Source organism: Amphiprion ocellaris, chromosome 11, assembly GCF_022539595.1.
Source record: "Amphiprion ocellaris isolate individual 3 ecotype Okinawa chromosome 11, ASM2253959v1, whole genome shotgun sequence".
NCBI classification, from domain to species: Eukaryota; Metazoa; Chordata; class Actinopteri; family Pomacentridae; genus Amphiprion; species Amphiprion ocellaris.
Genome location: NC_072776.1, coordinates 6,757,261 through 6,779,770, shown reverse-complemented (window position 1 = coordinate 6,779,770; position 22,510 = coordinate 6,757,261). Strand labels below are relative to the sequence as shown.

The 22,510-nt window shown below is 41.3% G+C and overlaps 1 protein-coding gene across 1 annotated transcript in view; it reads left to right on the top strand.

Annotated features, from left to right (window-relative positions):
• The window catches only part of dop1b (DOP1 leucine zipper like protein B), a 28,267-nt gene extending 5,757 nt beyond the window's left edge, over window positions 1-22,510 (top strand). Inside the window, exons 2-38 of the mRNA XM_023285909.3 lie at window positions 1,098-1,275; window positions 2,490-2,671; window positions 2,764-2,934; window positions 4,781-4,970; window positions 5,057-5,155; window positions 5,980-6,103; window positions 6,216-6,325; window positions 7,618-7,729; window positions 7,824-7,944; window positions 8,070-8,189; window positions 8,354-8,462; window positions 8,709-8,945; window positions 9,036-9,343; window positions 9,437-9,831; window positions 9,921-10,192; window positions 10,294-10,446; window positions 10,590-10,690; window positions 11,852-12,042; window positions 12,140-13,730; window positions 13,952-14,051; window positions 14,140-14,331; window positions 14,491-14,613; window positions 14,711-14,845; window positions 14,933-14,988; window positions 15,078-15,182; window positions 15,415-15,481; window positions 15,600-15,759; window positions 17,459-17,541; window positions 17,643-17,752; window positions 17,844-17,993; window positions 18,537-18,598; window positions 18,831-18,959; window positions 19,052-19,188; window positions 19,282-19,337; window positions 19,427-19,570; window positions 19,694-19,826; window positions 21,318-22,510. Coding sequence (XP_023141677.2) covers window positions 1,138-1,275; window positions 2,490-2,671; window positions 2,764-2,934; window positions 4,781-4,970; window positions 5,057-5,155; window positions 5,980-6,103; window positions 6,216-6,325; window positions 7,618-7,729; window positions 7,824-7,944; window positions 8,070-8,189; window positions 8,354-8,462; window positions 8,709-8,945; window positions 9,036-9,343; window positions 9,437-9,831; window positions 9,921-10,192; window positions 10,294-10,446; window positions 10,590-10,690; window positions 11,852-12,042; window positions 12,140-13,730; window positions 13,952-14,051; window positions 14,140-14,331; window positions 14,491-14,613; window positions 14,711-14,845; window positions 14,933-14,988; window positions 15,078-15,182; window positions 15,415-15,481; window positions 15,600-15,759; window positions 17,459-17,541; window positions 17,643-17,752; window positions 17,844-17,993; window positions 18,537-18,598; window positions 18,831-18,959; window positions 19,052-19,188; window positions 19,282-19,337; window positions 19,427-19,570; window positions 19,694-19,826; window positions 21,318-21,575 — 6,924 coding nt within the window. The 5' untranslated portion in view covers window positions 1,098-1,137 and the 3' untranslated portion in view covers window positions 21,576-22,510. The remainder of the gene's footprint in view (window positions 1-1,097; window positions 1,276-2,489; window positions 2,672-2,763; window positions 2,935-4,780; window positions 4,971-5,056; window positions 5,156-5,979; window positions 6,104-6,215; window positions 6,326-7,617; window positions 7,730-7,823; window positions 7,945-8,069; window positions 8,190-8,353; window positions 8,463-8,708; window positions 8,946-9,035; window positions 9,344-9,436; window positions 9,832-9,920; window positions 10,193-10,293; window positions 10,447-10,589; window positions 10,691-11,851; window positions 12,043-12,139; window positions 13,731-13,951; window positions 14,052-14,139; window positions 14,332-14,490; window positions 14,614-14,710; window positions 14,846-14,932; window positions 14,989-15,077; window positions 15,183-15,414; window positions 15,482-15,599; window positions 15,760-17,458; window positions 17,542-17,642; window positions 17,753-17,843; window positions 17,994-18,536; window positions 18,599-18,830; window positions 18,960-19,051; window positions 19,189-19,281; window positions 19,338-19,426; window positions 19,571-19,693; window positions 19,827-21,317) is intronic.

Genomic DNA, 22,510 nt, shown 5'->3' with positions numbered 1-22,510 from the left:
ATACTGTCTGGAGAGCAGGAAAAACAAGAAAGCTGGTCTTTCTAGATCAATGGTGTCAAACTAATTTTAGTTCCGGGGCCACATTCAGCACAATTTGATCTCAAGTTGTCCGAACCAGTTAAATCACAGCATAATAACCTATAAATAACAACAGCTCCAAATATCTCCTTTGTTTGAGTGCAAAAAGTACATTCAAAAGTTTTTGTGAAAGATCATACATTTAGAAGTTGCGCAATTTGTCTCTAAGTCCATTGTTCATGTTGCATTTCTACCCTCAAATACAACTTTAATATCTTCTTCAAAACTTCTTTAAAGGTGTATTGTGATATAAACAAATCCTCAGTGGCTGTAATTAACATGAAACCTGCAGGTGTGAGAATCCCCAAAATCCCTGACTGGGCATGTCTTTTTTTTTACCATCTTTAAGCTCATTTGTTCTGTTTATACGAACTGCAAATTTGCTCTTTGGTCTCACAGCTATAACCCCCTTTCATCCAGCAGCAGCCAGCTGTTTGGTTTACCTGCAAAGCATCAAACACTACAGAGACAGAGTTAGCTCCTAACTGGTGAGCATAACAGAGCACTGAGCAGCTGATGGTGGAGACGAAAACATAACTAAAAGAGTGTCAAATATTGGACTGCTATTCAACAGGTGAACCAAAATACAACTCCTAATAAATGCTAATATTGCTCTGTATTAGCTAGATGTGTAAACAGTTTGCTATGACAACAGTAGAAGGAGATACTGCATCAATGTTGCTTCATTCCCCCCTCCAAAAGGCCAAAAACATAATTTATGCTGTTTTAAATTTCAGTGTAGACAACAGAGAAACATAGTGTGTCCGTGTGTGTGTTTGTGCTCAGTCTTAGCTTGTTTTTCTCTGCACGCACTGCCAGAGAGACAGGTCAGTCATGAATAAGGACATCTGTGTCCATTGCCTCAGAGTTTGTGTCTGTCACTGAACAGAGCTAACTGGATAATTTTATTTGCGATAAACAAGCTTCAGAAGACGAGAGACAGCCAGGAGTTTTCATGCAGCCATGTACTATCACCTACTTGCAAAATCTCCCATTTGTCTTGTTCTGTTTTTTTGCAGATATTTTGTGCTGAACATGCTGGGATCAGAATAATGCATCATGGATCCTGAGGAGTTAGAATTGCAGAACGACTACCGTTACCGTAGCTATGCGGCGGTCATTGAGAAAGCGTTGCGAAACTTTGAGTCCTCAAGTGAGTGGGCGGATCTCATCTCTTCCCTGGGAAAACTCAATAAGGTACAGTACGATGCACAGAGGTTTTCTGATGCTAAAGAAACGCTGTAGCTATCAGTGACCTTCTCTATATGTCTGTGTTTAATTATTTAACCTAAATTCACATTCCACATTTATATTTTTCTGCTTTTCTTTTTTTGGTGTTGATATTATCAGGGTGTCAACTTTCAGTTCTCTGATGGGGAAGGGCTTGTTTCTCACAGACTCTCTGTCTGTGTTATACAGTCCTATCGCTGAAGTCTTCTGACCATTTATTATGGGCCCTAAATGTGCCACTGTTTGTCTTACTTGTAGCACAGATGTTGACTTTGGAGTGTCTCTGTGTGTTGATGCATAAACTTTGGTCCTGGAAGTACACCTAGAATGTGAGGGGGAGATGAAATCTGATAAGCATGACTGCACAGTAGCAGTATGCACAAAATCCTTTTTTTGTTCTGCCAAACTCTCACACACTATGTTAACCCTCCTGTTGTCCTCATTTACGGGCACCAAAAAATATTGTTTCCTTGTCTGAAAAAAAATCCAAAAATTCAGCAAAAAAATTCCCCAAATTTCTGAAAATTTGCAAAACCTTCAGGAAGAAAATTACAATAATTCCTTAAAAGTTTCCCTTAAAATTTTTATTTTTAAAAAATTCCCCAAATTTGGCAAGAAAATTACTGTAAATACTTTCAAAAAATTCCTAAAAAATCCTAAAAAAAAAAACCTAAAGTGATTACATATATATCAGTAAAACTTCTTAAAAGGAGAAGCTCTGCAATCTCGTTATACATTGTATAATGACAATAAAGAATATTCTATTCTATTCTATTCTATTCTATTCTATTCTATTCTATTCTATTCTATTCTATTCTATTCTATTCTATTCTATTCTATTCTACTCTATTCTACTCTATTCTATTCTATTCTATTCTATTCTATTCTAGTATTTTCTTGAAGAACATTCACATAAAAATCAACCAAAATCCAGCGAAATTCGCTGGATTTTGGTTGATTTTTTTGTGAATGTTCTTCAGAAACATTTTTAACATTTCTTTTTTTCCACCAAAAAAATGTTCAAAGATTTCCCCAAAATGTTGTAAATGTGGACATCAGAAGTTTCTCTGTGAAAATATATATTTTTTCCACATTTTCAAACTTTAAAACGGGTCAATTTTGACCCGCAGGACGACACGAGGGTTAACTCTTTCTTCTTATTTTCCCTCTCTTTCTGTCAGGCCCTGCAGAGTAACCTTCGCTACTCACTCCTGCCCAAGAGGCTGATCATAGGGAAGCGCCTGGCTCAGTGCCTGCACCCGGCCCTGCCCAGCGGAGTGCACCTCAAGGCTCTGGAGACCTACGAGGTCATCTTCAAGATCATCGGAACAAAATGGCTAGCCAAGGATCTGTTCATTTACAGGTAAAGAAAGTGGCCTAGATCTTCTCCTGCTTCAGGGAGAGTGCTGACCTTAGTATGAGTAACATGACTAAATGTGTGTGTCTATTTTTTAGTTCGGGATTGTTTCCCCTGTTGGGCCACGCAGCCATGGCAGTGAAGCCTGTGCTGCTGACGCTGTACGAGCGCTACTATCTCCCGCTGCAGAGAGCTTTGCTGCCCAGTCTTCAGGCCTTCATAACAGGACTCCTGCCAGGCCTGGAGGAAGGTCTGGAGGTGTATGACAGGTACACAACATACACTGTTTATACCAGGAGAGAGAAAGAATCTCAAACCTTTAGTTTATTCACATGTACTATAGCCTTCCATTCTTGTCATAAACTGTAGTTTATTTTGACTGAATCTCAACTAGTCACCCTCTGAACACCAAGCAGTTTCTGCTCCTGTTAACTCACTGTGTGCTAATATTTCACTGCAATTTAAAGTCCTGTGCCTTTATGGAAACAACACAACCATGGCTAGATGTCGAGAGTTACCAATGATACCAGTGTTACCAGTACTGTGACAAAATATAGGCTCCACATGACATTGTTATTTAACTATTTACATCTTTACAACCTCCACAAAATAAGCGTTTTCCAAGCTACTGTGCACATCAACTCCAGAAAGATAAATCCCATGCTTAATGTATCTTTCAACAACTTCCTGACTTCTTGCTTCTCTGTATACTGTTTTCGAGTAATGCATTTATTTTATTGATCCAGTCTGTTATATTTTCCTTTTAGGCTCTCTTGTCGTCTCCTAGTCTATAGACACAGCATGCAGCTCACCTGAAACGTCTGAAATTTTTGCCATGTGACGATAGGTCTTAGCCTTGTAACTGCTTCTTAGCTGTGCAGAGTGCAAAATTTTTTTTTTTTTCTTACACGATCTGATAGTAGCAGCTTAATTTTGGAGATTAAAAAATAGATATATAGAATAAAGTTATTTTTGATGAAATATCACAATTTTTGTTTTTTCTGTTGGAACCGCACATCACACCTGATACATTCTGGGACCATCAGAAATAAATGTTGTTATTTTGGCCATTTTTAATAGAAAACATGCCCTTCAAATGATGGGTTTTGCAACCTTTGAGGGGTAATACAGACTAGCTCCCCACATCCACAGCCGAAAACAGAAATGCAACAAATGTTCTCTTTACTCCTTTTTAAATATCATCTTCTAAAAGCTACAGTTCCTAACCATTTTTTTTTTAATATCTATATACCTAAAACACATGTTGGAGAGGAAACAAATGGGTTTGGGGCTCAGAATAAGACAGGGAGGCTGTAATGAAAGATTTGGGACTTTATCATACTAAAAATATAGAAATTTATCTTCCATTTTCTTCATAATCTTTTGCCAATAACACAGTAGCAAAACTGAGTATTTTATGCACTTTGCTCTTTTTAAGATGCACTGCAATGCCCCTATAGGAAATGAAGTTAAAGCAAAATATCACTGTATGGGTATTATAATAACCCTTGAAATATTAGGGCTGGCCCAAATAGCAGTTTCTGGGCTCCGGATAGTCGGCCCCGAATAATGACGAATATCCGAATATTCAGGTCGCTTTGTAACGTCCGACGGAGGGGGAGGGCGAATATTCGGATCTCAAAATAAATATTCGGATACCACCGTAACGACCAAACATTCAGATATCTGGATATTCGGGTCCAGCCCTATGAAATATAATGCTATTTTAACCGGTACCCATTTGCCTCCCTTAACCTTGTTCACTTTGCTTACTCAAATATACACTGCAAACAACCAATATGACTTTATCCATGATCTGTCAACTTTCAATGTTTATTTTAGACTAATTTACACAGAAGTGCATGTAGGCTAAAGGCAAAACGTGATCAGAAAACTTGTGACCAAGGTATCATCTAAACTACATGCTGAGTCATTGAGCCCGGCAGGCTTCTACGCTGCCTAAACAGTACTTCTGTACTGAAACAATGGATAACTTTGGTTAGAACTGATTAGTGTATCACCACTGACCACAAGACACAGATATAGATTTATCAGTGGATGTGTTGTTGGGTGCAGGTCAATAATTTCTTTCCACTGTCCTCTCTCGCTGTCCAGGACTGACGCGCTGCTGGTCAAGTTGTCACTGCTAGTGGGGCAGCAGGTCTTCTATGGCGCCCTGTGGGGCAGCATGCTGGTCACCCCCATGGTGCGACTGCCTGCTTCTGTCTTTATAGTCACACATTTTGACCGCATGACGTCACTGAGCCAACAAGCACACATGCTCGGCTACGACCACCGCGTAGTGGTGAGTGCCTGTCTTTAGTTGTTAAGTTTGCTTATTGTTTTCTCCTTTTTGGTGATGTTTAGGTCTGAATTTGTGTCTCTATCCAGGTGAAGTCAGTCTGTCTTTCTCTGCAAGATTCAAACGTCTTGGTTCAGAGGAACACCCTTGAAATCCTGCTCTACTTTTTCCCCTTTGCCACGTGTCTGGTAGGTACCCACATAACCACACTTCATCCTTTCTCTAAGTGACCTAAGTAACCTCGTTGCTCAGTTATCTGTCAAAAAATGACAGATAACTTGTGTTCAGTCATTGTGATAACATTTTATGCATGTATGCACAATTTATCTAGGGATACCAACACAACACGATCCAGTAGGGCAGATAACACAAGTTGCGAGACTGTCAGAATGGCTGCAAACACAGTTAATCATCTAAACACCGCAAATAAACATCTACATTCATCAAGTGTTTGCTGGAAGGCAAATCTGACATTTCTAGTGCCTTGACCTTTGTGTATTCTCCAAAATAATTGAGTTGATACAGTTGGTTTAATCTGTAAAACATGATATTGCTTGCCCACACGATCCAGCAATGCCACCAGATTATGAGCACCACAGCAACTAATTAAATTACATGCCATCAAGATTAAAGTATAAATATTAAATTTTGGGTTATTTAAGGTAAAAAACAAAAAGGGGGGATTTCCCTTTAATATTATCAACCCTGCGGTGTCTATTGTTGCTATTGTCAACTATCAAATATGTTTTTTTTCTTCAGGTTAACAGTTTTCTGCTATAGGAAGCATAAAATATGTTTTACACCTGAGCACGTGTAACTGCGTCTCAGTTTGATCTCTTTTTTATAATATATACCTGGCATAGGCAAGAGCAAAACATATTTTTAATGCTAATATTGTGTGTTACTTTTAGGATTCTTTGTTTTGTATTTCTTTTCCATTGAGCATGCCAATTGTTCTATCATGTATCTCCACATCTTCCTTACTCCTCTGTCGACTATGCTGTTGGTTTAGGACCCAGCGGATCCCAGTATAGCTTTGAGTGTTGAAGACATGACCACAGTGGTGTCTGCAGCATCACTCACTCTACTCCGAAGGGACATGTCCCTAAACAGACGCCTCTACGCCTGGATCCTAGGTTCTCATCATTAGAATATAATTCAGTAATTAAATATGTACATCACATCACGGCCAAGATTACTGTCTCTCTCTGTTCACTTGCGTTTGTTTTCATGTGAATGTATTTTCAGGTACAGACATAAAAGGAGAAATGGTGTCACCACACCCCACCCTGTCCACCACCACAGAGGAGCATACAACCTTCTACTTCAGCACTTATTCTAGAGACTTCCTTGTGAAGGTATCTCGCACATTTATTAGCACACAGACACACATTAAAACCTTAAAAATACCTTACTGTTGGGAAGTGGGCTTCTAGTGTACTTCCGCAAGAAGATCAGTAGCGTTTCCGTGTTCATTAATTATAAAGCTACAGGGGTCAATATATAATTGCGTGACTTTTTGTAACACAGTTGTCATTTTTGCTGTTTTCAGGCCTAATATCAGCATGGCCACTTATAACCAAACACCACATGGCATTTTTACAGAAAGATTCTTCTAAAATATTATACATACAATTGAGAGAAATTGAAATTGAAAGTTATTTATAAAGATACTGTAGTAAACCTGTTGACATGCCATAAATCCACACTTGACTCACACACTACTTTATATTAAATAACTCATGACAGTCTTTTCTTCAGGAGGAAATGACATCATGTGGAGCAGGTCATGTGATTTGGAATTAACACACTTCCTTGAGGGGTGTTTATGTAATGAGGAATTTAGTCGAAAGTGATTTCTCGGACACAGATACAATTTGTTATTTTCCATATAAAATTTAATATATTGCCAAAAATTAAATATCTGTCATGGTTATCTCAACTTAATAAAAAGAACACAATCAAAACAATTTTTGAAAAAGCTCATTTTATTATTATTTAGCTAATTAGAAGGTGGTTTTTATTCAACTTGGACTGTTATTTAGTTGACATTTTAGTGATATCCAGTCATTTTTTATTAATAAGTGATTGTTTCCATAATAAATAGTTATGGAATTTGTAAAGCCATGATCATAATGAACATAAAAAATGTTAATTTTTTACTTTTAATAAAGATGTATGCAAGATATATCCCATTTATTTCAAAAGTCCCTCAGTTATATATTGACCCAAAGCCAGTAGCCAGTTTGCTTAGCAAAAGGACTGTGGGAAAACAAAGGGAAACAACTGGCTTAAGGTACTAAAACCCATCTACATGCACCTTTAATGCTCACTAATTAATGTGTTATAGCTTGTATATATTTAATCCATTCAAAAGCTGTGTGAAAACAGCATGTGGTCTCCTAGGGCTTTATGGGAAGTTCTTCTTTTTGGCTTAAAGCAGCAACTGGGTCTACGGTCATTAACAAACAGAAAAGTCTCCTGGAAATAGTCCCACACATCATGTCTGTGTAAATAACTGCATTATAGGAAATAAGACATACTTTCCAAAATGTGAGAGTGGAAACACGTGGTCATGTGTGTTTGAAAAACATATTAACGTTTGTCACCTGTTTCTGTTTTCCTCTTCTGTTCGTCTATCTGACTTCAGGCTGTGATTAACATCCTCAAACAGAAGGATGTGGATAGCGACCCTGAAAATGTGATCGTTTACCTCAGGCCGTTTCGCATCATTGTCAGTCTGCTCGATAAACCGGAGATAGGTAGGCAGCACTAAGCACAAGAGTACACAGACGGCTAAAATGCAAAATTACTAGATTCACCACTTTTTGTTATAATCACAATGTTTCCGCACAGGTCCAGCTGTCCTGAGCAGCGTGTTGTTGGAGGTGGTCCGAGCTTTCTACAGCTACTGTCGACAGATGCTGGGGGAGGAAACCATCACCAGCTCAGGACTCTCAGGCAACCAGCTAGCTAGGTGAGAGTGATAAATGGTAGAACAGATGAACTGCATGTTCGCTGTTGAATTTAACTGAACAAAATGACAACTGACAAGATGATTCCAGAAACAAATGTTGGTTTTCTTTTGTTTTTCCTGAACAGTAAGATAAAGGAGAACAAGAACGCATCAGAGATCATAAAGACGATGAATATGCTCGTCAGCTCCATGAACAGCGAATACCTGTGGGAGTACATGACCCGACGCTTCTGTGCTTCTCTCAGGTATGCCGATGACACAGAATCCTGGTGCCAACACAGAAAAACTAAGATGATGCAGCAATTATGCTGAAAAAACCAAAGGCTAAATCAGATTGATTAAAATTTACAGGACGTTTTGCAACATGTGCATGAACTCGAACTGACAAGAATCTCTGTTTTGAATGTAGTGACACAGATGACCCACCAAGGCCTCCTGAGCAGGACCACAGCCATCCTGCTCCCTCTGTCACCGAGATGTCCAACCTCATCATTTTCCTGCTTGATGTTCTTCCTCTGGTAACACCCATAAATCAGTTACACAGGGGCATGAATTACAGAGCTGATTGCTAGATTTCTCAGAAAACATGAAAACAAGGAGAACAATCCAACACATACTTTAAATTTACACAAAAACAGAAAACCAAATTAGCTATAAATGGTAAGCTCTTCTTAGTGGTTCTTAGTTGCAGTTACAAATGTGGACTAATGCCCATGTCTGACTAACACACACACACAAACTGTGTGTTCACCATGTTTCCACAGGAGCTGCATGCTGACATCCAGTCACATTTTCTGCCTGAAATGCTGGGCACCATGCTGCGGACCCTGCGCAGCCACATGGACTCTGTTTGCTTAGAAGACGTCACACAGGGTCTGCGCGCATGTTTCAAGGTTTTGAGTAAGATCCAGATGCCTGTGGCTTACATGGACGTTGATGCATCGACACACTCAGAGGAGATGGAAATACAGTCACCAGAGGAGGAAAGCACAAAGACTCGGGTTAGGCATTTTACAATCTGTGACAATGTGGGTTAATTTTCAGATGTTGATGTTTGTCTGTGCTCATTGTGTCAATTATGCTTTATCCAGGATCTGGAGAATGAAGGAGAGAAAGATGGCAGTGTCGGTCAGGTTAATGGGCATCAGGAAGATGAAGAGCTGAACCGAGATGGAGGTGACGATGCAAATGAGCCTGCAAATGGTGTTTACCCAGCACTCAGGTCTGAAGACAGCGGCTTGGGAATCAGCGCCTCACCGTCAGAGCAGCATCTGCCGCCGGGGATGAGTGTAGGTGCTGAGGGAATTAGCAAAGAAGGTGAGGGAGTGTGGCGAAGGGGAGGCAGCGTAGACAGCATGACCCAGTGTCTGCAGGAGATCCTGGCCTTCATAACAACAAGGTAAACTCCTGAGCCAGTTTTATTCTAAATGGTCTTCATGGAGCATGTTTGTTAACTATGAGTTCAAATATCTTCACTCCTGTTGCATTTCAGATACCTTCTGGTGCAAGTGGAGGATGTCAGGGGCCCGGGTGAAGAGCAGCAGCCGAACCAAACTGCTTCCTCTGGGGATCAGAAGACTTTGTTGGGTGGGCGGGAAATTAAAGACAAACTAACCGAACTGTTCACTCCAAATAAACTGAAAGCTCGCCGGTCTTCTGAGGCCCAGCTCTCAGCAGCCTCTACTGAGAAGAAAAAGGAACGGGGGCACTTAGGGTGTCTGGATTGGGTGGCTGGTTTCATGCCCCGGGGAAAGGTGGAGATCTCTGAGGCCTGTCGACAGGCCTTTATCGCCACCTGCCACCTGCTGCTGGAGTGCACCACTTTTCCCGTCTACCTAACTGAAGAGGAGACTCTGACTCTTCACACAGAAATGTTTGGCCACACAGGTCAGCAGACGGATGGATGAGTTCATGCTACTGTCAGTTACATGCTTCAACCCACAATGAAATGCTTAAAATGTTTTTCTTTGCCACAGGTAGTGACATGGACAGCCTGCCTGTGTGGCTGAGGACCTTGATGACGCTGTGCTGCCTGTCCAGGGACTACAACATCCAGCACACTGCAGTGGCATCCTTGTTGGAGCTCATCAACCATTCCCAGTCCTTAGCGCTGGTCATTCAGGACAAACACAGACGCTACCAGAGCTCTGACTCCAACCCTCTGAGTGGGCGGCTGCAGATGGTCACTGTGCCGCCCATCTATCCTGCCCTGCTTCGTGCCATAGAGGACGGCACCGATTTCTATCAGGTCAGATTCTCAAAGGGAAAATGTTTGTGGAAATGAAGACTAGAGTATCGATACAGTAGATATTGGAAGATTTTGTTTGTTTGTTTTTTCCTGTAATCCAGAGGGTGTCCCAGGTACTGTGGAGTCAACTGGAGACAGAGCGGAGAGAGCAGCACATTTCCTGTGTTGAACTGTTTTATAGGCTGCACTGTTTGGCTCCATCAGCATCCATCTGTGAAGACATCATCTGCCAGGCGCTGCAGCACAAAGACAAAGTGTGTTTGCCTGCCGAACCACACAGCTTGTTGACACATTTCATTTTTTTCAGTCAGTTTAACTAGGACACACAAACAGACCTAATAGGCGCTGTGACAAATTGAGCAAATAAGCTAAAGGTTTGTATGTTTGTCCCCCTCAGGCTGTAAGACTGGAGGCGCTACACCGTTTCACAGTGCTATGGCACCTGACCCGGGAGATCCAGACCAACAGGACCATGTCCCTCAGTCGCTCCTTTGACCGGTCAGTACATGATAGTGGTATGCAGTTAAGACAAATGATAGTCAGGGTCGCTATTAATACTCTTTCTGTAATGAACACCTTGTCTCAGTACTTATCTTATGTAGTTTAGGTGCTCAAAATAAGCAACGCTGCTTCTCTGAAAGCTGATTAAGCTCCTATCCCTTGAAGCGACAGTGTCATTCGTGACAAAGTTGTGGGAACTACCACAACAAGGTTGAGAGAATTTGAACTTTATGTAACTGTTCCTGTGAAACTTGAACTGAAACAGTAGGGCTTTTGTTGATTCCCACAGAAAACAAACATGAAGCAGCTAACAAGTCTGAATGCGAGAGCAAGAGTTTATACATGGCCTACCTCTTTGTATCTATAACCAATGGTAGATAAGCTTTACCCTCTGGACTCCCTCATTTGGTTATATGGAACTGTCCAACACTACCTTTCAAAATAAACTGTGAAGATTAATTGTAATTTAAAATGTGGTAATGTGGCAGTATGCTAAATTTTTCAATGTAAATACACTACACAAAATGTAAATTAACGATTTTTTTTGCTCATTTGTTCTATATTACATTCTAAATTTTAGCGTATACACTATTAACATCTTTAGGCTTTGGAAACAGGGATGACACCAGCTTCTTTCTGAAAAGGTCAGAGATTTTTAAGTAGAAGCCCTCGCACTGGCAACATAAAAATAACTAATATTCTGAAAAAGGTCACTGGATGCAGCACTTTTTCTCTGAACATGCTCTCTAATCTTTGCGATTAGTTGAAAAAGGATGCTGACACTCAAAAAAACTACATGGACACTCAGCCTTATGTGATAGAAATAATTAAAATAGCCTTTCTTCAGAATAGGATTGGTGTTGAAGTGCCCTCACAAGTAACCTTAACACCTTAGTGCTCAGTTTGGCATCAAGTACATGTGAAACAGACTACTGAAAGTAAGCTAAGATTGTTGATTATTGGTTCTGATTTGTCATAAAAGCTAATTGTACATATAACAAGCCTTTTTTATGGAGGTAACTGTGACTTCCTACGTTAGCATGTGACACATGTTGTAAAAATTAAGAAGAAACACACTCAGAGAAGTACCGAAGAAGACAGCTTACATTTGAAAATAATGTTTGCGTTTGACTTTTGAATTGTGTGTCTCTCTCTCAGGTCTCTGTGTGTTGTGGTGGACAGTCTGAGCTGTACCGATGGCTCAGTAAGTGCAGCGGCTCACTGCTGGCTGGTCAGGACTCTGTCGCTGAATGATGTGATTCGGATCCTGGAACCAATTCTGTTGTTGCTGCTTCACCCCTCGACTCAGCGCTGCTCCATTCAGAGCGTCAAACAAAATCTTACTGCTGGTAAGTGTATCTGTCAGTTAGATGCTGCTTGTGTTGTTTGAGTGAATTAAATCTGACGTGTATGTTTTGTTAAGCTGACATAATCCTTGTTTTTAAGGTAACCTGAAAGTTCTAAACAACAGAAGTCGAAGCTCCTCCAAAACCCTCGGCTCATCTACGGACACTATGGCACGAGAGGTCACCACCTTAAATGTTGTGAACATTGTGGACCGGGAATCCCTGTGGGCAGAGTTAGATAGCGGCCCAGAGCTGCCAAAACTACTGGACACTTTAGCGATATCAAGGAGTGAGAGTGAAGAGACAGAAGAAGAGGAAGATAGGCAGGAAGAGGAGGAGGACGCTGAGAGTGAACACACTGAGTCAGCTGACACCAGTGGTGCTCAAGTGTCCACAGAAAACTCCAGTTCAGGCTCTGCTCCATCGCGTAGCATTGAGGAAGGTTTGGTCAACGGCCTGCGGAGGGCAGAGTCCGAGCACACACAGGCATCTGATTCACTGTCAAGCGAGGATGAGGATGATTTAGAGCAGGAGGCGATGGCCAGGTCTCGTCTGTTAAAGCAGGAACGTGAAAAGAGGGAGGCCATTGACTCCTTGTTTCGTCATGTGCTGCTGTATCCTGTGGCAGGCGGCTGGCACCATCTGCTCCAAGGCTTGGCACTGCTAGACAGTCTGCTGAGGAGCAGTGCTGAGTGCCCTCTAGTGGACGCCCTGTCCTCCACCTCACTGGACACAAGCTCTGCGGCACACTTGAACCTGGTTTCCAACCTTCTGCAGCGTCACCAACAGGCCCAGGATGGCAAGGGCTTCTACGGCTGCTTGCTTTCTCCATTGTCCTCCCCCTCTGTGCCCCCATCCCTGCTCATTGAACTGCTGGTGTCCTTGTGTCTGCAATTCCTGCGCTCTCATTACCCCTCCTACCTGAGCTTGAGTCCTGTTGACCTGCAGGGGAACAGGGAGGTTCAGGTGAAGAGTGTAGAGGTGTTGACTCGGATGGTGAACCAGCTTGTCTGCACAGCACGTGGACAAGAAGGCAGCAAGGCCAATCTGGAACCCATCCGCAAACTTCTCTCAGGTTGTAAAGTGCAGCAGTATGCATTGCTTACACTCTCTGCATCAATGTATATCAGCCAAAAGGGAACAGACAAGGGACCATCCAAAGGTGTGGAGCTCTTAGATGAGCAGGGAGGCCTGTCAGAGGAGAGTCTGGTGAACCTTGGAGCAGGAGGAGGACAGGAGCAATACCCCTTACAAATGGAGTTACTGAAACTTCTCCAGGCTCTCATAGTCCTTGAATACCACGTGTGGCCAGGCGGGGCTGCCTCAGCTACTGGGTCGGGTGGAGCATCTGGCCAGTCTGGGGAGCCTCGCGAATCCTCAACTGCCAGTACGCCTCTTGCTCGGGAGTGGCAAACTGCAGTCCTTTTCCAGCAGTCCATCAAGGCTGCCCAGTATGTCCAAAGCCACCCCATCACAGCCCAAGGAATGTTTGTTTCTGCCGCCGCCAGGGCGTTGCAGCCTCAGTACGGCTATGCCATGCACCCCCACTGGGTGTCACTGCTGTGCTCCTCTCTGCCGTACCTGGGGCGCTCACTAGGCATCATTGTGGCTCCGCTGATCAGCCAGATCTGCAGGAACTTGGACGAGCTAGTCAAGTTGTACGAGCATGACGGGGGAAAGACGAACCAGAGGTAGCCTGAATACACAGAACTTCACTTATACAGTTAACATTGCCACATTCACCTCCATACCACCACACTGTCTAATTATTTTACGTGGTTTGTGAGGTCTTTAGTTATGTGTTCGACATCTGTATGGAAATAGAATCATAGAATTTGATTCCTGCTGATACAGTGCGGATATTGTGGTACTTTACATAAAATTTAAATTTATTCTTCTGACTTTTCATCAGCCTGAGTGGTAGGAGGGAGAATATCGCCCCCGACTACCCTCTGACTCTGCTGGAAGGCCTGACCACCATCACACATTACTGTCTACTGGACAACAAAAGGGTAAGAAATGGAGCACGCATAAGCACAAGATATTTACCTCCAACATTACAATTTAATGCTCAGTTTCTTACCTCTTTCTTCCCGTCAGTCCCTCGTTGCCTGCGAACTTGTAGACATTCGTAATGCACGCAACGCTGTGATCGAGGCACTGCCGCAGATGCTCAGCAGTATGGCGTTATTATGGGGCGTGGTCATGAAGGAAGAATATCAGAGGCGTGCATCTGACTCTGCCCAGAGCAGCAGACACACTTCTACCTCTGTTTATTTCAAAAGCTTTAAGGTATGTGTGAGTTACTCCAAGTGCATGCATATTCTGAGCATTTTTCGATCTCAAATTGTATGTGTCATGAATGAGGTTTTCTTGATCCTGTAATACTGTCATATTTTAGTATATTAAGCAAAGTGCGTGTCTTTTTATTCACAATTTGTGCATATTTAGGTCTTGCGGCAGCGGATACTTGAGTTCCTGCTCCCTCTAACAGCACAGTACGGCGTCCAGCTGATGGCTTCTCTGGGAGCAGTGTGGAGCAACAGGAAGAGTAAAAGAAGGCATAAAAACAAAGTAGGAGATGCAGTGTGTCTAGAAACAACGGCCATATTAAATTCACTGATTTGCTTTAGGGCACCTGTTGACATTTTGGCATTCTGACCTTCTGTAGGTTTTACCTGTGGCCAGTGAGTCTCGTCTCACCATTGTGGAGCTGGTGAAATCATTGCACACTTTACACACAGATACTATCCTACACTTGGTCAAAGAGGTGGTGAAAAAGCCCCATCAGATCAAAGGAGAACAGGTACGTCAATATACATACAATAGAGATGCTCAGAACTTGTATTGTGTAAATTCCACAAGTCAAATTTTCTACTCTTGTCTCCATCAGAAGTCGACACTGGTTGATATCCCCATGTTACAGTTCAGCTATGCCTACATCCAGAGGTAAAGATGCAATGCAGATACCATCTCAGACTTGCTCAGATCATTCTATAAGTGGTCACTTTCATAACAGTCTCTGGGTTTTTGTGTAGTATTTCAGCTCAGGTTCTGCAGGAAAACGTTGCTCCTCTCCTCAGTCTGTTACGGGAGTCTGTTCAGCTCAACCTGGCGCCGCCTGGACACTTCTTATTGCTGGGGTCAGTTCCTGTCTTTACTCCCATCAGAAATAATACAGTGTCTTTAATAATCCCACTTTGAAAGACGTTTTGCCACAGAAAACTCACAGAATTATGTGTGTGCTCATATACAGAGCTCTCTTTAGTTATAGCTTTCACACTGTATTTTCATGATGTTTATTTTTTCTATTTAAACATATAAAACATATAAACATACAAATATTTAATATATGCATTTGTATTTTGCTTGCAGAATCCTGAATGACTTTGTCAATCGGCTCCCCAACCTGGACAGCAAGAAGGACACTAGAGATCTACAGGTGAGATATAATGCTGTGTCACTATTTTCAGATGTCAAGTCAGTAATTTTTTGAGTAAGATAATGTGCAAGTGCATCTAAGATACTGTGGTGATATGAATATTTTTGTCATTGTGCAGGAGGTGACTCAGCGGATTCTGGAGGCAGTAGGTGGGATTGCAGGCTCATCTCTGGAGCAGACCAGTTGGCTCAGCCGCAGCCTTGAGGTCAAAAATCAGCCCCAGGTTTGTCCAGAAGCAGATGAACCAGACGACGCAGACGTGGACGGAGAGCATTGTGGTAATTTTAGATACCTTTGATAAATGTATCCATGTATTGCCATCAACTTGGACTAAGTAGAGCTTAAAAATCACTGCTGTTGCCGTAGAAAGTGCTCTTGCAATAACTAAGCTTAGTATTATGGATGGACATAACTTTTAAATTTCTTTTGAAATGTGAATGTAAGGGCCACATCTAGAAGCAATATTGATAAGTCTTAACACTGTAGACGAATAGTCTGTAGACCTGAAGATATAATGGTAAAAATTTGGAAAAGGTTCCAAATTTGTCTTTATGCCATCCACTGAAAGTTGTGTGATAGATTAAATTTTTTTTAAAAATTAATAACTGGGTGGACAAAAATTGTGAATGTACAATATCTTATCATGCTGTGACAAATTTTGAGCATGACTTTGCATCAAGATAGCAAGAGGATAAAAAACCATTCAGCCTTGAAAGTGAGTTTGTTGTAAGGACTCAGAACTACTCAGTTGGGTGATATTTCAGAAGGTGCTACAGTTGCACTCAAAATTATTCAGCCCCCATTGCAAATCAGGTTTATTGGCAAAATTTACAAACTTACAGTTCTTTTTGATAAATAATTCAAACAAGATCAATTTGAATAGCTCAACACGACCAGTATTACAGGTGGTTTCTCCAAATTCAAGACAATATGCCACTTTTAATGACTACTGCGGTCTCAAAATTATTCAACCCCTTCTTAACAAGTATCTTTAGTACTGAGATCACCCTTTTCCTGCTATGACCTGCTGTAAATGTGATGCATAGCCAGACACAAGGTTCTGACAGCAATCCTGAGGAATCTTAGCTCATTCCTCATGAGCAATAGCCTCTAGCTCTCTAATATTCTTGGGTTTGCGTGCTGTAACCACTTCCTTCAATTCCCACCAAAGGTTTTCTATGGGATTCAAGTCAGGCGACTGTGATGGCCACTCTAGTATCTTTTCTGAAACCAAGTCTTGGTGGACTTTGAGGTATGCTTCGGGATCCATGTTCAGTTGGAAAGTCCAATGACGTCCAAGCTTCAGCTTCCTCGCAGGCGGCATGACATTTTCTCCTAGGATTTGCTGATACTGGACTGAATCCATCTTGCTATCCAAACGCTGCAGGTGCTCTTCGGTGGGATTCTGTTCAGGGGGTTGAATAATTTTGAGACAGCAGTAGTCATTAAAAGTGGCATTTTGTCTTGAATTCGGAGAAACCACCTGTAATACTGGTTGTGTTGAGCTATTTAAAGTGTTCTTGTTTTAGTTGTTTATCAAAAATAGCTGTGAGTCTGTACATTTTGCCAATAAACCTGATTTGCTATGGGGTTTGACTAATTTTGAGTGCAACTGTATGACTGAAGTGACATCTGCATGTAGATCTGTTCCCTAAATGCTGCAATGAGAGGGTCTGATAGCTCTGTTATAATCTTGGCAATATTTTCTGCCTTCATTTGTGGGTAGTTGTCTCTATCATTTTGAAGTTCACATCACTACAGCGTTATACTGAGTGAAGACTTCATCTTATGATGTAACATTTCTATTAGAATTGTCACATATTGCATGCATTGCTCCCTCTTAACTACCTTGTTAAGAATTGGAACGGTGCCCAAAGCTCCAGTTTACCATTCAGTACATCTAGAATACAGAATATACTGGAGTTAGTAAAAGGTTGGTAACGCAAATGTATTTACTGCTCTTTCTCTCCTTTTCAGAGTCAGTGGCTCAAGCCAGCACCATGGTCTCCTCCTCTGCTCCCTCAGTTTACAGTGTGCAGGCTCTGGTACTTCTGGCTGAGGTAGAATTATAGCTCTTTAATGTTTTTATGCAAATTCATAAGTGGGTATTTTTTGTGGCTGTGTTAAAGAGATTCTATTTACACTCTTTGTCACTGTGTAGATCTTGGCACCACTTCTGGACATGGTATATCGCAGTGATGAGAAGGAGAAGGCTGTTCCTCTCATCTCACGTCTCATGTACTATGTTTTCCCCTACCTGAAGAACCACAGGTAACTACTGTTGCAGTGTTATCTTCATGTTAACAGCTTTGATCTCTTAGGGGGTTAATAATTCCTCTAACTTGGTCTTTCCCTCCCGTAGTGCCTACAATATGCCCAGCTTTGAAGCGGGTGCTCAGCTGCTGAGCAGTCTGAGTGGGTATGCCTACACCAAAAGGGCCTGGAGGAAAGAGGTCTTTGAGCTTTTCATGGACCCCCTCTTCTTCACCATGGATGCCTCCTGTGCACACAGGTAAATGTGTTTGTGTGTTTGGTGGGAACTTTTTGTACATAATGAAACAACACACATATACATGCACAGAACACCTTAGACTTCCCTGTTAGCGTGCTCCAATACATGGATATTATTTATGCCAGTGGAAGGTAAAGGATGACATCATATAAAGCCCCAACATACTAAACTACCTAGACCTCACTGAAAGTATCAATGTGGATCCAAAGTCATTCTTGCCCCAGAGCGAGTTTTAGCTGCTAATGGACCCATGAAGGCCTTATCATTTACACAAAGGTGAATAAAGCAAAGCTTTTGATTAACTGCCCAAATAAGTTTCCACTTAATGTGAATTCTAGTTAATCACACAGATATTTTACTAGGTGTTACAGAAAGTAACATGACAGTCAAAGCTAAAAAGTAGAGGGTACATATCATGTCCAACAATATTTGGTGTATTTCCAAAGTACGTGGTCTGTTAGCTGTTTATAATTGTATTACCTGCATGATTTTAAGATCATTAAGATTAATGTTTGCTGCTTGACTGCCTTGTGTTCTCTGTAGTTGGAAATCCATTGTTGACCACCTGCTGACTCATGAGAAGACCATGTTTAAAGACCTTATGAGTGAGTACAGCCTCTAGAAATGTCCGATTCTGTCAAGAGATTATTGCAATCTGAATGTGAGAGCTATTCTATGATAAAGATTTTATTTCTTAGTATGACCAAAGTATTCTGGAAAAGAAATGCACAGTAGTGGAGAGAATTAATTTATGAATATATTCCATGTTATATTACCATGTCACTTCTATGTTTTTGATTATTTGCTGTTACAAATCTGCATCTATTTGTGCTCCAGGCATGCAGAGTGGCTCCCTGAAACTGTTCGCTAATGTCGACCAGAAACCCATGTTGCTGAAACGGCAAGCATTTGCCATGTTCAGTGGAGAACTGGACCAGTATCATCTCTACCTACCCCTCATTCAAGGTGGAGTACTCTTACTGGGTATTGATGTAGATTTTTATAAGAATATGTTCTATCTAGCTTGACATTTAACTCACTCTTGCTCTTCCTTTCAGAGCGCCTCACAGAGACTTTGCGTATGAACCCCAGCCCTGCTGTTTCAGCCCAGATGTTCCTGATGTTTCGTGTTCTCTTGTTACGGATATCATCCCATCACCTGACGTCTCTTTGGCCTATAATGGTCACAGAGCTGGTAAGATTCCATATTCTAAGAATCAGGTTTTATAAACTCAATAATGTGGGCTTTAAATATTGTAATACAAACTTTTCTGGACTTTCTTTCCAGATTCGCACTTTTGCACGTCTCGAGAAAGCTCTGCAGGCAGATAAAGACGTCTCAAAGTGAGTACTTTCCTATTTTATTAACACCATGTTGAATTTCTCACCTTAAATACTTTGTGCCTTGTCTTGTATTTTCTTGAACCACCAAGACTGGCTAAAGTGGTGCGTGGAGCCCTTGACAAAAATGGACCAGTGAATTTCTCCCAGGCAGAGTTGGACATGTACCTGTCAGCCTGCAAGTTTCTGGACACCTCGCTGGCTTTTCCCCCAGAGAGGATCCCACTCTTTCAGATGTAAGAGCCCATGAAAGGACAAAAGGGCTTAAAAGCATTCTTACATTTGTCATTTGATTAGGTAGTGATAAATGTTTCCATCTGGCTGAAATTTTCTTTACTTATTTTGCGTTTATCACGTAGGTATCGCTGGGCGTTTGTCCCGGAGGTGGATGTGAGCCGCTACAGTGGTCCGGAGACTGCGCTGATAGAGGGTGAACAGGAATGCACACCACATGTTGTCAGAGTACTGGAAGGGATACAACAACGCTTTGGGGTGAGATTCCAGGGTTGAAACATCACATGGCAGACTTAAAGATGATCATTTCATATTTCAAGTGTCTTAAACTGTAGAGAGGGTCAGTGACTTTAAATTCCTGGGAACATACATTTCTCAGGATCTTACATGGGGCACTAACACCAGTGCCCTTGTGGAAAAGGCACAGCAGCATCTGTACTTTTTAAGGTCATTGAGGAAGGTCAACTATCCCAGGAACTGCTGTTGTCCTCCTTCACCAGCAACATCTTAGTGCGGTACATGAGCAGCTCTCAGGCTGACAAAAAGGCTCTGGAAAGAGTCAGGAAGTTGGTACAGAGCATCATAGGAGCACAGCTGTCCTCTCTGTCAGACATCTAGAACACCAGATGTCTGCACAGGGCCAGAGGCATCATATCTGACAGTTCACACCCAGGACATGGCCTGTTCTCACTGTTGCCCTCAGGAAAGAGATATAGATCCATCCAGGCCCACACCACCAGGTTCACCACCACGTTTTAGCCAAGTGCAATATGGGAAATGAACACATTATAGCTGTTATACACCCCTGGAGTTGTCAGTAATTTTGTTATACGTCGTGTGTGTATAATGACAATTAAAGCATTCTATTCTATTCTATTCTATTCTATTCTACTGTAAAGAGTCTTTTGAGTCAGAGGCTCACAGTTATGCAGTATACAGTTCAATATGCTCAGGTAGCCATGTGTTTGATTTACACGTAAGAGCTGCTTCAGAATGCAAAGTGCTGTGGCATTCTAATCTGCAAAAACAGAAAAATTATTTTGGATGTTCCACTTTCCAGTGGTCCTTGAACTCAGTGTGTTTTACATACCATGTCGAGAACTTTACTTAGCTTTAAAGCATCATATTTCATCAGAATCACTATTCTTAATGTGTCATTTAAACATTAAACAAAAATAAGCCGTTTACATTAACCAGCCACGAGGAACTCAACAATACCTTGACAAAAATTCTGGCAGAACTGCATTTTATCAGTAGCAAAGTTCAAATAAATAAACTTAGTGGCCTTAACATAATCTTGTAGAGTCCCATGTTTCTGTTAAGATTTACATATAAGATAGGAAAAGATGTACAATACATGGATAAACTTTAAAATGTTAGCCAGTACAAGTATCACGGTTAAATAGCAAATGCTAATATACAGTCCCATGAATAAAAGCAGTTCAGCAAGATGCCATAAAACTAAATAAAACTGAGTGTAGCAGGATTTTAAAAAAGCACACATTTAAACACATTAGATTTAAAACAAGTCATGACTTGACAGTTTTTTTTAACTCTCTTAATATCACCAAAAACACTGCGAGAACCAGTGGCACCTGCTAATTCACAGCTCTATTTAGTGTATTTATAGCTCTATTCATTATATTAAAAACGGTCTTGATTTATTAGTGGGTTTAAGAAAAGGCATTTAAGTTGTTTCATAATGACCTTATCTCTCTCTGATTGCGATGTCCCGTCCTGTTATTGCAGATAATGAATGGGCTGAGTGAGGAATCTTCCACAGAGCATCTGGAGTTTCCCCTCGTCACTCAGCGCTCCTTGTCCTCCATCACCCAGCTGTTGCCCTTCCTATGCACCCTGTGCTGTTCCTTCCAGGGCCCTCCCCCTTACAGCCAAGCGATGCCCCACCTCCCTGTAGCAGACTACCCTGCCGCCAGTTCACACACAGTCCTGAGGAGGCTGGAGCTCATCACCGAAGAAGAGTTCCTGGACTCCATGGAGACTTAACAGCTCTAACATGAAGCTCTCATGAACTTCGCTTTTTGACCTGCAGCCGTACGAGTAGAATACCTAAAACAGGCACAAACCATTGATAATGTTGTATTGTGAAGTAGAAAAAAAAAAGGAAATGTTTTTGGATTGTGCTTTTTAATGTTTTAACTTGTCTGATATTCACATCAAAACATGTACCTCTGAGGTGCTCTCACACTGAATCTGTACTGGAAAAACAAAGGGACTTAAGTTATTTCTAATCGGCTTTTTTAATTATATATATATGGAAAATACGGTATATCAATCACAAATTAATGTGGAATGCTTCTTTCTTGTCCTCCTGGAGAGCATCATCTCAGTGGGAAGTTATTCACACATTGAGATTCTACCTTTCTCTGTTTTCTTTATGTGGTAATAGACTAAAAAACTACTATCAATAATGATTATGTAAACCAACAATATATAAGAATGATAGTTCCAGTGATTTTTTTTTTTTATTTGACACCAAATGGCAGATTCACTGTGAAGAACCTTATTAAGTATTGTCATTGTTCTTTTCCATAACTCTGGTTAACTGCAGTCTTAGTACGAGCAAACATGCATCTGTCTGACCCCGAGAATGTCAAGCTTTCATAACTTTACCCTTGGTAAAGATTTAAATTATGTTCAGAGTTTTATTTGTAAGTTACTGAATGTGCTTTGTGTACACCAGGAAAACCCTCTGAAAAAACATCGGGTGTGCCTCGGTATAAAACATGCTTGCCATCTTTGGTGTTTAAGGGAAATGAGCCTTTTCTTTGTAGTCGTCCATGAGTAGTTTTTAAAGCTGCCCGTTGTCTTTTTTTTCCATAATGCTGAATGTTTCAGTAAGTTATTTTGGATGTTTAAAGGACAATGTTAAGATTTGAATTTGCAGAAGTAAAACTCAATAAATTAAATAATAAACTTAA